This window comes from Pongo abelii, chromosome 11 (assembly GCF_028885655.2).
Source record: "Pongo abelii isolate AG06213 chromosome 11, NHGRI_mPonAbe1-v2.0_pri, whole genome shotgun sequence".
Lineage (NCBI taxonomy): Eukaryota > Metazoa > Chordata > Mammalia > Primates > Hominidae > Pongo > Pongo abelii.
The window spans coordinates 122,204,294-122,220,908 of NC_071996.2; the positions used below are offsets into that span (position 1 = coordinate 122,204,294).

Below are 16,615 nucleotides of genomic sequence, written 5' to 3' on the forward strand. Positions count from 1 at the left end.
CCTGCTAGGTCCTTCATTCCTGGCTTGAATGTGATCTTTGACCCTGTATTTATTTTATATTTGCATGAGTTATGTTTTTAAACTTTTTGACAACTATACTTTGAATATACATGAAACATAGGATTCATAAGACAATCCTTTTTTTTTCTTCTTGCGGTAAGTTTTCCGTACTATGTTACTCTTTTCATTTTATTAAAAATAATTCTGGCCATCATCTACGAAATCTGCTCTCAACCTGCAGTTTGAAATATCCTGCCTTGGCAGACGCGGCAGGGAGGTGCGTGGAGGGAAAATTGAATTTAAAAAAAAAAAAAACCACGAATATTTAGATTTCTTTGTTCAGCGGCCCCCCTCCAGGGATCAGATGACTGGCCCCCCTCGCTCCGAACTGACTCCGGGATCAATCCGGACGGCCATTGGGAGAAGCCGAGGGCAGGTTAGCCGCGGCCGGTTCCCGTTCCCTCCAGAACGCGAGGGTCGCCTTGGGTGGGGAGCCCGTGACCGGGCAAGGACCTATCCCGGTGTGGGGCTTCCTGATTTCGAAAGAATCTCGCTGCACCCCCCGCCCAGAGTTCAGACCAAGCGAAAAGTTATTTGAGAGGCCTCGGGGGCGCGGGGTGAGGAGTCGGTGGCGGAGGCCTTGGTCGGGGCGCCGTGGATATCCCCGAGTCACCGCGTCCCTCTCCTGCAGCCCCCGCGTCGCTGGGAGGAGCGAGGGAGTGAGCGGGAAGGGGTCTAGCTGGCCTTTGCTCGGCCCTCCCCAGCACCCGGCTTTGAACCCGCCCTGCACTGCTGCCTGGGCGGGTCCGGGGACTCAGCACTCGACCCAAAGGTGCAGACGCGCGAGCACAACCCATGGCTGCGCTGGGCCGCGCGAGGCTGAGGTGGGCGCTGCGAGGGGCCGGCCGTGGCCTCTGCCCCCACGGGGCCAGAGCCAAGGCCGCGATCCCTGCCGCCCTCCCCTCGGACAAGGCCACCGGAGCTCCCGGAGCCGGGCCTGGTGTCCGGCGGCGGCAACGGAGCTTAGAGGAGATTCCACGTCTAGGGCAGCTGCGCTTCTTCTTTCAGCTGTTCGTTCAAGGCTATGCCCTGCAACTGCACCAGTTACAGGTAACTCGCGGGGCATCGCGTCCTGGGGATGGGGGTGGGCACCGTAACAGAGAGGCTAGAGGTGAGGAGACATTGGACAGAAAGTGAAGGCTGCGGGAACTCAGCTGGGGACCCACTGAGGCTATGGTCATAAACTGGACATCTGTAGGGAGAATGTGCAAAGTGCAGACACAGCCCTTTGAGCTGAGATAAACAGGACGAGGAGGGGCGTAAATCAGGACAGCACCAGCAAAGGGGGGATCTGGACGCTGGACTTAAAGTGAGCAGAGGTTGAGGAGGGAGCTGTCTTGGGAAGAGACTGGCAGAGGCAAGTGTGTAAGCTGACAGATATTATGGAATCACGAATTCTGTTGTGATATTGGCTACCACAGACTTCTTCCAAACGAAATCACTTCAGGAGGGTTATAGAAACCTCTTGGTTATTTGCAAGGTAAATTTCCTCTTAGGGGAAAACACAATGCTGCTTCTCAGATCGTGGAAGCAAACTCACAGACAGTAAGGAAAAGTTACTTTTTGTTATTAAGGAATCAGTCTGAGGCCGGGTGCAGTGGCTCACACCTGTAATCTCAGCACCTTGGGAGGCTGAGGTGGGCAGATCACCTGAAGTCAGGAGTTTGAGACCAGCCTGGCCAACATGGTGAAACCCCGTCTCTACTAAAAATACAAACATTAGCCGGGCATGGTGGCACATGCCTGTAATCCCAGCTACTAGGGAGGCTGAGGCAGGAGAATTGCTTGAACCTGGGAGGCGAAGGTTGCAGTGAGCCGAGATCGTGCCACTGTACTCCAGCCTGGGCAACAAAGCAAGACTCTGTCTCACAAATAAATAAATAAATAAAATTCAAAAAAAGGGAGGGGGGGCCGGGCACGGTGGCTCATACCTGTAGTCCCAGCATTTTGGGAGGCCGAGGCAGGCAGATCACCTGAGGTCGGGAGTTCAAGACCAGCTTGACCAACATGGTGAAACACCATCTCTACTAAAAATACAAAATTAGCTGGGCATGGTGGTGCATGCCTGTAATCCCAGCTACTCGGGAAGCTGAGGAAGGAGAATCTCTTGAACCAGGGAGGTGGAGGTTGTGGTGAGCCAAGATCACGCCATTGCACTCCAGTCTGGGCAACAAGAGCAAAACTCCTTCTCAAAGAAAAAAAGAAAAAAGAAATCAGCCTGTAGTCTGTGTTCAGGTTAGCGGTGTTGGGGGAGAAAACCAATGTCTAGTAAGAAAGTTTTATCCAGCAGAACACAGAAATGAGGCAAGGATGAACAGCTCACTGCTCACTGACAGAGACCGGAAAACCCAACACTGACCAATTTTGGAGAGGATTTAGGAAATGAACCAAAGGGGTTCATGCAGGATCTGTCTTCCTAATGACTATCAACAAATACGAATGCACCTACCATGTTCCAGGCATGGTTCCAAGTGCTGGGATTCAGTGAGATGAGGCTTCTGCCCTCATGGGGCTTATATGCTCCTCTGAAGAAGATGGAGGACAAAGAGATAAAGCAACAAAAAGTTAACTTCACAGAGAGAACTCTGGGAGGAGAAGCTGTTCTAAGGTTGGGGAAGAGGGAGGGGGCTTCGACTCACGGGGTGCCTCCACAAGGACACTTGGTTGTCAAGGACTGATAGGAGTAGGCTGGTCCTGGGCTGGGGTAGCCAACCATCTGCTGGTCATGTGTCTGTGCTGGGAAGGAGTCAAAAGTGAGGAGGAGCTGTGGGGACTGGGGACAGGACGGGCCTTTGAGGACAGCCTTGAAGATCAAGATAAGGGCCCTGGTTCCTCTGAGGGGCCATGGTGAGCTCTTGAGCAGGCATGGAGTAAAGACGGACTGCATGGAACACTGTCCAGGCTGTGGTGTGTGTAGTAGGAGAGGTGCAGAGGCTAAGGTGATGAAGGCTCAGGTGTGGCAGGATCCAGGATAGAGAGGCAGATCTGAGCCACACTCCAGAGAAAGCTGGAAGGGAGTTTGAGGATGAGGGAGAAGATGACTCTGAGGGCAACGAAGGACAAAACTGACTACAACCAGGGCTGCATCCTCTGCACTGTCCTGGTGGCTGCTGTCTCTCCTGCAGTCTTCCCTGTTGGGCTCATGTTTGTGAGACTTGGGGGTGTAAAAATAAATAATTCAAAACCTAAGCTGTTGGAACTTTAAAATATTTTGAGCCTTAAGGGAATGTGATTATGTGATTATGGCACTCAAGTCACATAAGCAGGCTGCTGTAACCTAAGCAGCTGTAACCTTTGTTTTTCTGATTATAGATTAACTTTCTTCTTTACCTCTGTTGTTTTGAAAATATTGTCAATGTCTACATGGGGCCAAGGAAGATGCCTTCCCTCTTCACTGTTGAACTTCATTATAGATTAACTTCCTTTTACCTTTCTCATGCAAAGATTTCATGCCTATCACATTGCTTTAAGAAGAAATGTTAACTATACTATTTTAAATTGGAAAGGAAATGAAAATGAGACACATGGAAAAGAAAACAAATGATAACTAATTAAATTGTAACTCATAAACCAGCCTTGTATAGAAAATGTTATAACCCTATGAAACTTTGTTTCCTGCCTATATAAGCAAGGACTTAACTTTTAACTTTGGAGCACTGATCCCATTTTTCTGGAGTGTGTGTTTCCCAAATGGCTATTCCCAGCTTTTCACTTGAATAAAATGTTTAAAACTGGATTCTGATTCTTTTGATTATTTCAGGTTGACAGGGGGCAGGTCACAAAATACTGAGAGATGGTTTTGAAATCACTTCTTGTGAACCCAGATCCTTTAAGCCAGTGGTCCCCAATCTTTTTGGCACCAGTTTTGTGGAAGACAATTTTTCCATGGACTGGGGTGGCAGGGATGGTTTTGGGATGATTCAAGTGCATTACATTTATTGTGTACTTTATTTCTATTATTGTTACATTGTAATATATAATGAAATAATTATGCAACTCACCATAATATGGAACCAGTGGGAGCCCTGAGCTTGTTTTCCTGCAACCAGACTGTGCCATCTGGGGGTGATGGGAGACAGTGACAGATCAGGCATTAGATTCTCTTAAGGAGTGTGCAACCTAGATCCCTCACATACGCAGTTCAAAATAGGGTTTGTGCTCCTATGAGAATCTAATGCCAGCACTGATCTGACAGGAGGCAGAGCTCAGGTGGTAATGTGAGTGATAGGGAGTGGCTGTAAATACAGATGAAGCTTTGTTCACTCACCTGCCGCTTACCTCCTGCTGGGAGGCCTGGTTCCTAACAGGTCACAGACTAGTACTGGTCTGTGGCCCAGGGGTTGGGGACCCCTGCTTTAAGCCAAGAAAACAGACTCCTGTTAACTTCTTCTGCTTGATTTAACCTCTAGAAATGGGAGAGACCCAGTAAATGCCTTACGGGTGAGAACTAAGGATTTCTCAGGGGCAGATTTGCTTAGGATGATGTCTAGAGCAGTAACTAACCAAAGAAATTCTAGATGGCTTTAGGATGAGGAAGAGGAAGCAGGGGAAAGTCAGGATGTATGGCTTTTTAAAGGAGAGTACAGGGCTGGGATATAGCAGAGCCCCCTGGTTTCAGTCCTTGTATCCCAAAGATCTTGGGGCACACGAACCTGGGCCGTCCCATGGGAAATACATTAGCCTTTCCCACTACATGTGGCTAGTGTGAGTTAATAGAGGAGTGTTGTACATCTATAAAACTCAGTTAATAGCCTTTTAAAATTAGAGAATGTGTTTCAGTTACTCACTTTGTATCAGTTAGAATTTGTTAGGTTGCCACTCAAACTGGCTTAAACTATAAAGCAACTTTATTGGTTCATAGAACTGAAAACACCAATAGTTGAGTGTCCTTCAGGTGTATTTGTTCTAGAGATTCAGGAAGTCATCAAAGCAACAGCTTTGGCTGGGTGTGATGGCACAATCTTACAGTCCCCCAGCTACTTGGGAGGCTGAGGCAGAAGGATTCCTTGAGTTCAGGAGTTTGAGACCAGACTGAGAAACATAGCAAGACCCTATCTCCAAATCTGAAAAATGACAGCTCTGTTTTTCTGCAGTTCCCTTGGCTCACCTGTCTTGCAGGAGTTGGTTGACTGGCTTGGCCTGGGTTAATTGCCTATCCATGAACCCATCATAGTGGCCAGGGGGAGATAGACATACCCTAATTAGCTTACCTCTGTGCACATTCACCCTCAAGCTGGGATTAGGGTCCCTCCCACCCAAACCAGGTGTCTGCCACACAAGGGGGAGGATGGGAATGGACGTAGGAACAGTGAACCACAATGTCCTTTGTGCCCTCAGTTGTCAAAAACTGCATTAGCACACATAAAAGTAATAAAAATCAGCTTTGAGAAGCATTGTAGCACTTAAGGGAGTGAGGTAGGAATTAGGACATGTAAAAGTCATACTACATAAATGCCAGTGCCTTTCTCTTTCCCAATAAAAATTATGTTGCATGCTGGAAAAATGGAATGTAAACATGTTACGTTTATACCAAATTAATATATTTCAAACATATTGATCCTGAGAATTATGAGATATCTATTCTGTAGCTCTTTTTGTGCACTGCCTGGCTTGGTGACCCTTCCTGTGTCCCCCAGTGCCCAGGAGATTAATGATTTAATCCCCCCAGGTGCCCCAATGTCCTAAGCACATATGTGTCATTTTATGTTATCATGTTTCTCTTTCTTTTTTTTTTCTTTTTTTGAGACAGTGTCTCACTCTGTTACCCAGGCTGGAGTGCAGTGGTGCGATCATGGCTCACTGCAGCTTTGAATTCCCGGGCTCCAGCTGTCCTCTCACATCAGCCTCCCAAGTAGTTAGGACCACAGGTATGCACCACCACTCCTGGCCAATTTTTCTATTTTTGGTAGAAACAGGTTTTGCCATGCCTAGGCTGGTCTTGAACTCCTGAGCTCAAGCAATTCACCCACTTTGGCCTCCCAAAGTACTGAGATTATAGGCATAAATTACTGTGCCTGGCCATCATGTATCATGTTTCTTATCATCACTTGTTTATATGGCTGAGAGACTGGGCTGTGAAACTGTGAGGGCTGGGCCTATGTCTTTCCTACCTCTTTCCCCCAAGTGCCAGGCATGGTCTTAGGCATAGGGGAGGTGCCATGAGTGGTACTGAGCAGTGGATACATCTGATGGTAAACTTATTTGTGATACTCTTCTTCCCAGCTCCCTGATCTGGGTTGTTTGACATAATATAGAGTGAAGAAAAGACAATGAGGGAGGTGGGCAGATTGAACAAGCCTGACCCTTCAGTTCTCAGTGTTTGAGGTTTCAGAAACTAAATGTCAACACGTTCAGCATGGGCAGATTACTGGGGACTGACCCACACTGGCCAAATCCAGAGAAACAAATGTGTGGACTGGAGTGCCCAACATGATTATATAATGAGGAGGTGCTATGGTTTGAATGTTTCCTAAAGTTCATGTGTTGGAAGCTTGATCTCCAATGCAACAGTGTTGAGAGGTGGGACCTTTAAGAGGTGATTGGAATGATTCTGAATGATTAGTTATCATGGGAGTGGTTACTGATAAAAGATTATTTTAACCCCTCCCTCCCCACCATACACACATGCCCTCTTACCCGTCTGCTTTCTGCCATCGCATAACATTGCAAGAAGGTCCTAACCAGATACAGTCCCCTCAACTTTGGACTCTCCAGCCTCCAGGACTGTAAGAAATAAATTGCTGTTCTTTATAAATTACCCAGCCTCAGATATTCTGTTATATCAATACAAAATGAACTAAGACAGGAAGTCAAGCCTCCCAGGAATCATAATACTCCATTGCACTAGAACCCTCTGTTCTAGTTATCTATTGCTGCATAACAAACTATCCCAAATTGTGGTGGCTTAAAACAACAAATATTTTGTTATAGTCATAATTTTGTGTGTCAGGAATGTGGGCAGGGCACAGTGGAAATGACTTATCTCTGCTTCATGATGGAGTGGGCCTTCAGCTCAAATGGGCAAAATGGAGAGGATTGCTCAAGTGAGGCCATATGTCTGGGCCTTGAGTCTGGCTTTTAGCTGGCATGTCACATCTTCTGGGGCTGGAACAGCCAAGATGACTTTTCTAGTTGCATGTTTGGTGCCTGGCCTGGTTTGGCCAGAACAGCTGGTTATCTTTCTCTCTTCATATGACTGGCTTGAGCTTCCTTACAGCATGGTGGTCTTAGAACACTTGGACTTCTTGCATGTACTGGCTTCCCCCAGAGTGAATGTTCCAAGAGACGGAAAGTAGTAGTTGCAGTTTCTTAAGGCCTGGGCCTGAAAACCAACACAGTATCATTTCCACTGTATTCCACTCATCAAAGCAGTTACAGAGCCCACTGAGATCCTGGAGACATGGACTTCACCTCTTAATGGGAGGCATGTCTGTAGCTATCTTTAATCCACTACACCCTTTTCCTAGGATTCAGGTACCTAGGGAGAGAAATTATTAACTACATTACTGAACAGCTTGGAAGGACCCAGAACTAAAGGAGTAGAATTGTATGGAAGAAAATTCCATCTAGGCCTTGGAGAAACCCTTTTGAATGTACTTCTCTGGTGACTCTCCATTAGGTTAATTATCTCTCTCCTTTGGACTGAGTGATAAATGCTGCCAAATTCTTCCTATTTGGCTTCCTTCTTCTGGATTTTGTAAAAACCACTCCCATTCTGTTAACACATTCTTCCTTCAGTTTGACAAAAACCTTTGATTAGATTTTCTTCCCTAGCACTCATGTTACCATCAGGTCTTCCAGAGATTATTGTCCAGTTACCTTGACTGGACTTAAGTGTTTTTCAGGGCCATCTGGTAGACATCTATAAAGTTGTCCTTGAGGCTGTAGCAGAACAGGGAACATGGCCCAAAAGCCTCAGGGATGGGAATATGAAACTAAGTATTAAGGTGAAATATGTGTGAGTTATGCCAATTTAGCAATTACATTGCCAGAATGAATCACAGCAATTTAGCATTTGCCCTTACAGATAAACTGCTGTAGGCAAAGAGACATGCAAGAATATTCAAGGCAGCCTTATTTGTGGTCAGGAAACATTAGCATGATTTAAATGTCCCATAGTAGGGGACTAATTAAATTATGGTACATCCATATGATGAAATTTCATGCAGCCATTAAAAAGGTTAGGGACAGATCTATTAATATTTATCGCTTGCTAAGAGATGGAAAGAACGTGTTGAAAAAGAAAAACTTTAGCTGAATTAAGTTTAACAGAGTTTAAATGAGCAAAGAACGATTCACAAATCAGACAGCATCCTGAGCCAGAGTAGGCTCAGAGACTCCAGTGCAGCCACGTGGTGGAAGAAGATGTATGAACAGAAAAAGGAAAGTGACATACAAAAAACGGAAGTGAGGTACAGAAACAGCCGGATTGATTACAGCTTGGCATTTACCTAATTTGAACATGGTTTGAACAGTTGGCCACCTCTGATTGGCCAAAACTTGGTGATTGGCACAAGAGTAGGCTACAGTCTGTATACAACTCCATTTACGTTATAGTTTGTAATGTGCTGAGAAACCTTTAGGCCAAACTTAATATATAAGGAGGCAGCTTTAGGCTAAACTTGAACTTGATTTAACAATTCCCCACTTTCGGTTATCTCAGTTTTAGAGGATGACCAAGACTTTACTCATTGATGTCATTATCACCATTGTAAATGTATTTATTTGGTTTTGGGACCCACTGGGAAATAGCAGAGCAGTGGGTTTTGTAAGGTGGGAACAAGGACTTCAGGTTATTTTTTTGTAAAGGTTAGAGTAGAGGGTACCTCCTTATGGTGGGATGTCCTGTTTACAGAAGAAAAACAAAACTTAGTCTGTTCTAGGATCTATTTGTTTCCTTAAAGTCTTAGTTTGATTATGTCACATTTAGCATAAGTGACTCTATTTTGGTTTGGTGTGGTCTGTTGGAGGCTAGTGCATGAGCTTAGTCCAAAACAATGGCCTCCCATAATTTGTTTCCAATTTCTCCTCTTTTGGTCAGTTTCTTACTTAGGTAAGAGTATGAGCAAAACTTAGGGCCTTAGCACTGCTCTCAGTTACCATCATTTTGTGTTTCTGGTCTCAGCACATCATTCACAGGTTATGGTGCCTCTCATGGTCACATATTTCTTTTAGCTCTTTTCATTCCAGTTGAATGTCCATTTGACATTCTAGAGATGGCTGCATGCAAATATTTAAAACTTTTGAGAGAATACAGTGCACCAGGGAGACTGCTGTTATGACTATCAAGAGGATAATACCTAGAGTTTGGAGTATGCTCCTTAGCCAGGTTCCCCATAAACCAAACCAACTAAAATCAAATAGATCAAAGAATCAGCTAAAGACTCTACTTGCTTTAACTAAGCAGTCTCTTTGTTAATCCCCTACAACTGAATCTCTAAAATACCAGATATGATGGAAGTGCCAGCAGCTGCATAGATACTTCCCTGTTTAGCCAGTAGGCAATCTAGAGCAATTCTATTATTTAGCATAACTTTCAGAAGAGAATTTTAAGTCTGTTGTGTAACCATATCCTTTACAGTAGAATCTGCTAGAGAGCCTATCATGAGGGATAAATTTCTTTCTTTCTTTCTTTCTTTTTTTCTTTCTTTCTTTCTTTTCTTTCTTTCTTTCTCTCTTTCTTTCTTTCTTTCTTTTCTTTCTTTCTTTCTTTCTCTCTCTCTCTTTCTTTCTTTTTTTGAGATGGAGTCTCGCTCTGTTGCCCAGGCTGGAGTGTAGTGGCACAATCTTGGCTCACTGCAAGCTCCACCTCCCGAGTTCATGCCATTCTCCTGCCTCAGCCTCCCGAGTAGCTGGGACTACAGGCATCTGCCAGCACGCCCGGCTATTTTTTTTTGTATTTTTAGTAGAGACGGGGTTTCACCGTGTTAGCCAGGTTGGTCTCGATCTCCTGACCTCGTGATCCGCCTGCCTCAGCCTCCCAAAGTGCTGGGATTACAGGTGTGAGCCCCTGTGCCCAGCCAAGTTTTATATTTTTAATAGAGATGGGGTTTCACCATGTTGGCCAGGCTGGTCTTGAACACCTGACTTCAAGTGATCCAACCGCCTCGGCCTCCCAAAGTACTGGGATGACAGGCATGAGCCACTGCACCCAGCTGAGGGATAAATTTCCAGTCATTGCCTCATTTACTTCAAACCATGGAAAAAAGGACCTAATACATGATGCTGTTTGAGAAGAGTTAAGACCTCCTGGCAATGATCTTTTTAAACCACGATGTAGGTTAAGAGCAGTGGACCAGTGTTCTGTTTCTGACTGACTATGAGGCAACGTATGTGTCATTAAAATTTCCCACCTACATTGGCCCCTTGTCTTCCATCTATCAAGGCATAAGGTTGTCCATGTAATAAGGCTGGCTGCGAAATCTTTCACAAATAAAAGTACACCCCATGAGTGCACACAACAGACCACCTTTTCACTTCTATTGTTCATAGGGGCATAAACAAAGAAAAAAATTGAAAGATAAGAGTCTCGTGATAGTAAAGAAGTCTTGATCTGTGATCTTGGGAAAAAGTCTACATCAAGGATACCGTCTTCTTCTGGGGAGAAACTTCCCTGGTTAGCTTTACCTTAAGATTTCTAATGGGTGTACAGTTCCGAGTATGTGGAGGGACCCTTCTGAGTTATGAGATTATGAACCCAAGTTTCAAGGTCTTGAAGTCTTGATGCAGTGTGGATGGCAAGGGCAGTCTTTCTGTGACATTCTCAGAAGACCCACTCTTTGGGTTCTAGATTGTGAAGGGCTTGATGTCCTCAGTCAGTGAACCATGAAAAGCTTTCTTTTCCTGGTGAAAATACACGGTGGCATAATGAGCTACTGTTATAACATCAGTCCTCTTGTGTGGGAAAGCTTTTATACAACCAGACAACCTGCATTGAAAGTGACAATAGAATGAAATCCCTCTATAAATGTTTAAATGTCCCATCAGGTAGCGAAATGTACCTGAAATTTTGATTGTCTTCCGAAGAATATGGGTTTGACAAACCAAATGTTGGTCATAAACTATTTTAGCAATGTAGAAGTCACTACACACGCACACACACACACACATTTAATTTGGATCATTTTATCTTTTTCATGATGAGTTATGGAATGCAGAACTTTTAATAAAAAAAAGCTTTAAGAACTCAGGAAGGACAAGGTGGCTGTCCTGGTTCTCCACGAGCCCATGCTTAACACTGGACTTATGCCCTCTTGAATACCATTTGTTTCTCCAATTTAGGTGCATAGCACTAATAACTGATAAGTTATCTTAGGTAATTTGACTTACACCATGGAGTTCATTCAAATTGTATATCTAAACAATTTCAGTACTGGATGATTTAGCATGAACATCTGGCAAGGTTTTTTTTTTGGTATTTAATTACTTTTTGCTCTGCTTGGGTTAGCAGTTTTATAAACCAGTCAGTTTCTTCACTAAAGTTTCAAGAATTCTTACCCAGTCCAAATATATGACTTTAAAGTTATTATAACCTTTTAAAATAATTCAAGAGTGCTTCTCAGGGTTCTCTCTGTCCTTTCATGAACCTCCTTAAAGACATCACATTCTAGGATTTTGTGTGTTTGTGAAATTTTCATAAACTGCATCAGAATTAAGCAATTAACTGGGGAAATGACTTCAAATAGTCATAGTTAATGACACAACTGACAAGGAAATTTGGTTATTTCTGTGGCCTATAATAATATGACATATACATTAGAATTTTAGAAATCCCCTACAATTTTGGAACATATATTAATAACATTCATTAAAATGTAACCTGAGGAAGGTTAAACATTATTTCTAATTTGACAATGCTTCCCATGTAACTCAGCAAGTCAAATAATTCTGTTTACCTCTCTTTTGGATGCTTCAGGGAACCTCTGTAGCATCCCAAAGTTAAAGGTCAAAAAAGACTTAATTTTGAAGCTGAAATCTGATTTTTGGGAAGCCTGCCAAATATGTCAAAGGTTTAAAACACTTGACCAAAATAGAATCACAAGTCACCATAAAACAATAGTCATTCATTTAACCAAAGTGATAATTAAAAGATTCTTTTTGTTTATTTGTTTGTTTGTTTTTTGAGACAAAGTCTCACTCTGTTGCCCAGGCTGAAGTGTGATGGCACCATCTCGGCTCACTGCAACCTCCGCCTCCTGAGTTCAAGTGATTCTCCTGCTCAGCCTCCCGAGTAGCTGGGACTACAGGCATGCGCCACCATGCCCAGCTAATTTTTGTATTTTTAGTAGAGACAGGGTTTCATCATGTTGGCCAGGCTGGTCTTGAACTCCTGACCTCAGGTGATCCACCCACCTTGGCCTCCCAAAGTGCTGGGATTAGAGGCATGAACCATCCCACCTGGCCTAAAAGATTCTTAAAAACAAAAAACCTGTACTCTTTGATAAAGGAGACTCAGTTTTCCAAACAATCAAAAGACATAAGACAGCATGAGACAGAATCTGTCTCTTCTTTCCTCTCTCTTTTTTCTTTTTGCAGTTTATGTAAAAAGTGAACAAAAATATTTTACTGTCTTATTAATACTACAGAAAATTTTATCCAAAAGAGAAATATTTTACTTTTGTATTAGTATATTATCATATTAAAACTAATTTTAATAAAACTTCATAAATACATTTATCAAATTTGTCATCTTTTAAACCACACAAGATTTCCATAAACCTTTTGTTTCACATTTTCCCCAAGTTTCTTTCTTTCTTTTTTTTTTTTTTTGAGACATATTCTCACTTTTTCACCCAGGCTGGAGTGCAGTTGCCCCATCTCGACCCACTGCAACCTCCGCCCCCCGGGTTCAAGCAATGCTCATGCCTCAGACTCCCAAGTAGCTGGGATTATAGGTGTGCGCCACCATGCCTGGCTAATTTTTTGTATTTTAGTAGAGACAGAGTTTTGCTATGTTGCCCAGGCTGTTGTAGGACTTTCCCCTTAGTTCAATTAAAAATGGGGTCCTTGTCACACAACCAGGAAAGATTAGGCTCGCGGGCACACAGAAGGGTAAGAAAAATGGAATTTATTGGGTGAAAAGGAAAAAAATTCAGTAAAGCTAGAGAGGTACCTGTTAACAGGCCACAGTCTCACAGATTGAATCCCCAGGTTACCACCCTGGAACAGGAAAGGACAAGCTCCTCCCACTGCAAACGAGTAAACCTCCCGAGGCTCCACCCGAGTGCGCCTACCAGTCGGAGTTTCTCCAGGGACCTCTTTTTACTTGGCTGTCTCATTCCCCACTCTAAACAAGTACCTCTAACTGCCATTAGAATAAGGATTGGGATAAGGGTGAAGATTGATCTTAACTGCTTCCTGCTGACAGGGGGCATTGTTTTGGGAAAATGGCAGTCATATCTCCCTCAGAGGCCTAAGGGTCCCCGGCAAAACGGGCCATTGTCAGAGGCTCTGGTTGCATGACCATTTGGAGTTTGATGGCCTGAAGGTGAGAAGAGACAAACCAGGTTATTAGAAAACATGTATCAAAATGAGAAAAGGGTGGGTAAGGTCAGCTCAAAAATCCCAAGGCCTTTTACCAGTTTGCCCAGGGAGAAGGAGGCCAAAATCCTGACTGGTTAAAAAAAACTTTACCCTTTTGTCGGCATGTTGGACTTCTGGGTTCCCTTCCCCTGAGCCCAATCCTGAACCAGCCAGTTTAAGGTTTCGGAAATTAACTTTTCCCAGTTTGGAGGATGCGTCTGAGGGGAGTGTCCTGTAGTACAGAGTCACAATTACCTATCAGTGAAGAGAGGACAGAGGAGGAGAAAAGAAAAAAGAAGGCGCCTTTTCAAAGGGGCCCCAGGGGTTCAGGATGCATTTGAAAGGGTACAGACTGAAGAAGAATGGCTACTCATCTAGAAAAGAGAGGAGCAGGCATCCCCGGTTCCCTTCTCTTCCTAGCAAATCTGGGGTACATGAAGAAGAGAAGGAAGAGCATTCTCTTTCCCTCTTCCATCCTTGCATCCCTGAATCCTGACAACTGCGACAGGGTGCCACCCATGGGTGTCAAAGCGGCCTGCACCCATGAAGCAGGGAGGGCCTAGAGAATAGGAATTATCCACTCTCACCTATGTCTCTATTCCCACTAGTGTCAGTAGCCTTGGAGTTCCCTAGACCTCATTTATGCCATGGGTACTAGCATGACCTTTATCCATGAAATGAGAGGCTTGGCTTAATCAGCAGGAATTAGCCATGATCACCTGTGCTGTGCCTTTTATCCTCTGTTATCGTCTGCCTCTGGATCCTGTAGATCCAGTTTTCTTTCCTAGGGCTTTGACCCGAAGCTTGGAATTGAGTTTGGGACAAAATTTTGTCTTAGGGGGTGTTGCATGGACTCCTTATCATAAGCCAAATGCTAAGGTGAAACTGTGGAATTGAGTCCTCCTGCAACAAGAGAGAGAAAAGGATGTCTTGTGACACACCCAGATAACTGGTGGCTATGGTTATGCTTGCTAAGACTTGGGTGCATGGTGCTTGGTTTTGGTTAGCTCCCTTGGTCTTCCTTTACCAAAAAGGAAACCTCCGAGTGATGGGCATCCTACTTATTCCTATCACCTGACAGGATTTGCAGGATGATTGCTCAGAACTAGAATATTGACCCAGATTTTTACATTATCCATCTGAGCTGCAGCCAAAGATTGCTGGTTGGTTCACAGGAGCAGGCAGGGTTAGTCTAAAATGTAGGCAAAAACTTAAGAGCAATGAATGAGTTTAGAATTTAATTACAAATGTATAAGTTTTGAAACATAATTTCTCTCTCTCCAGTCCTCATTTTTGTTAAAAAAAAATCACAATAGGACTGAGTTGTTTGCAAAGTAGACTTTAGTCTTATACTTGGCCTGATTATTTGCATAAAGTACAGCAAGAATAATGATTTCTACATAGGCCTTTTAGATTGGCTTTGATGGAACTCTGTTGCACAAGGAAGCTCAGATAAGACCTTTTAAAGCTGAGCCCAGCCATGGGTTTGTATCCTCAAATACCTGTGAGTTGGGTGATCCTCTCCTTTAAGGTCCCAAGATAAACTCAGAGCTCCTGGGCCTGTTAGAAAGTGACATTCTTTACTGACCACAGGTCAGGAACCCTGTACAGGGACTGTGTAGTTGAGGGTATAAGGCCAGTTTCTTTTCCAAAAGGGGCTTTTATTGGCTTGGCAAGTCGAGCTTGACTCCTTAAAAGGAAGCATACCTTTCCAGTCAAAGCCTTGGTAAAACAACACTTTCTCCAGTTGCATCCTGTTGCAAAAGAAAAATGGATTCTTATTGCATTGATGCAAACAACTATATTGCCATAAGTTAAGAATACTCTGCTGGGTGCAGTGGCTCACGCCTGTAATCCCAGCACTTTGGGGGGCTGAGGCGGATGGATCACCTGAGGTTAGGAGTTCGAGACTAGCCTGGCCAACATGGTGAAACCCCGTCTCTACTAAAAATACAAAAATTAGCCAGGCATGGTGGTACACACCTGTAGTTCCAGCTACTTGGGAAGTTGAGGCAGGAAAATCGCTTGAACCCGGGAGGCAGAGGTTGTAGTGAGCCGAGATCACACCACTGCACTCCAGCCTGGGCAACAGAGCAAGACTCTGTCTCAAAAAAAAAATAAAACAAAAAACTCACAGATAGTTTCCAAATTCTAGAGGAACCTGGCAGAGAGAAACAAACATGCTCCAAATTTTGTTCACAGGCATATAGCTTACTCAATTATTAAGGCTGTAAATAATTCAAAATAAGTTTCCTTGACTCTGAAAAACAAAACAAGGATCAGCAATATTACAAGCAAAAGTCAAAAAGACATGCTTCAGTTTCCTGAGTTCTTTCAGTTAGCTCTTGTTTTGCTTGATATTTGTGAATATTTCAGCTCTTCCTTTATTCCAATGTTGCAATATCCAAAGTTATCAGAAACCTGCATTTGAGAACACCTGTCAAAGTCATATAGCTTACTATAAACTGTCTTTTGAAAAGGAGTAAAACAAGACAATTGTCTGTGAAAAACAAAATTCCCAGGGCAGTTACAGTTAGAAACACAATTGACAAAGAAGTCTGGTTATCTCTGGTTTACAATAACTTAACATAACAACCTTAATTATAATTTTTTTTGAGACAGAGTTTTGCTCTTGTTGCCCAGGCTGGAGTGCAATGGCATGATCTCGGCTCATTGCAATCTCCCTCTGCCTCCCAGGTTCAAGCGATTCTCCTGCCTCAGCCTCCTGAGTAGCTGGGATTACAGGCACCCACCATCATGCCTGGCTAATGTTTTGTATTGTTAGTAGAGATGGGGTTTCACCATGTTGGCCAGGCAGGTTTTGAACTCCTGATCTCAGGTGACCCACCTGCCTTGCCTCCCAAAGTGCAAGGATTACAGGCACGAGCCGTTGCGCCTGGCCTTAATTATGGTTGATAGCATACACTCAGACATCAGAATTTTAGAGATCCCATACAATTTTGGAACATATATCAGCATTATTCACCAAGATATAACCTAAAGAAGATCGAACACAATTTTGGCAGACTCTAAA

At 43.8% G+C, this 16,615-nt stretch overlaps 1 protein-coding gene across 1 annotated transcript in view; it reads left to right on the forward strand.

The window, feature by feature from the left end:
* The first annotated feature begins 389 nt into the window (after window positions 1-389).
* LOC100451841 (sterol 26-hydroxylase, mitochondrial) overlaps window positions 390-16,615 on the forward strand; it is a 33,986-nt gene continuing 17,760 nt past the window's right edge. Inside the window, exon 1 of the mRNA XM_024243809.3 lies at window positions 390-1,110. Coding sequence (XP_024099577.2) covers window positions 856-1,110 — 255 coding nt within the window. The 5' untranslated portion in view covers window positions 390-855. The remainder of the gene's footprint in view (window positions 1,111-16,615) is intronic.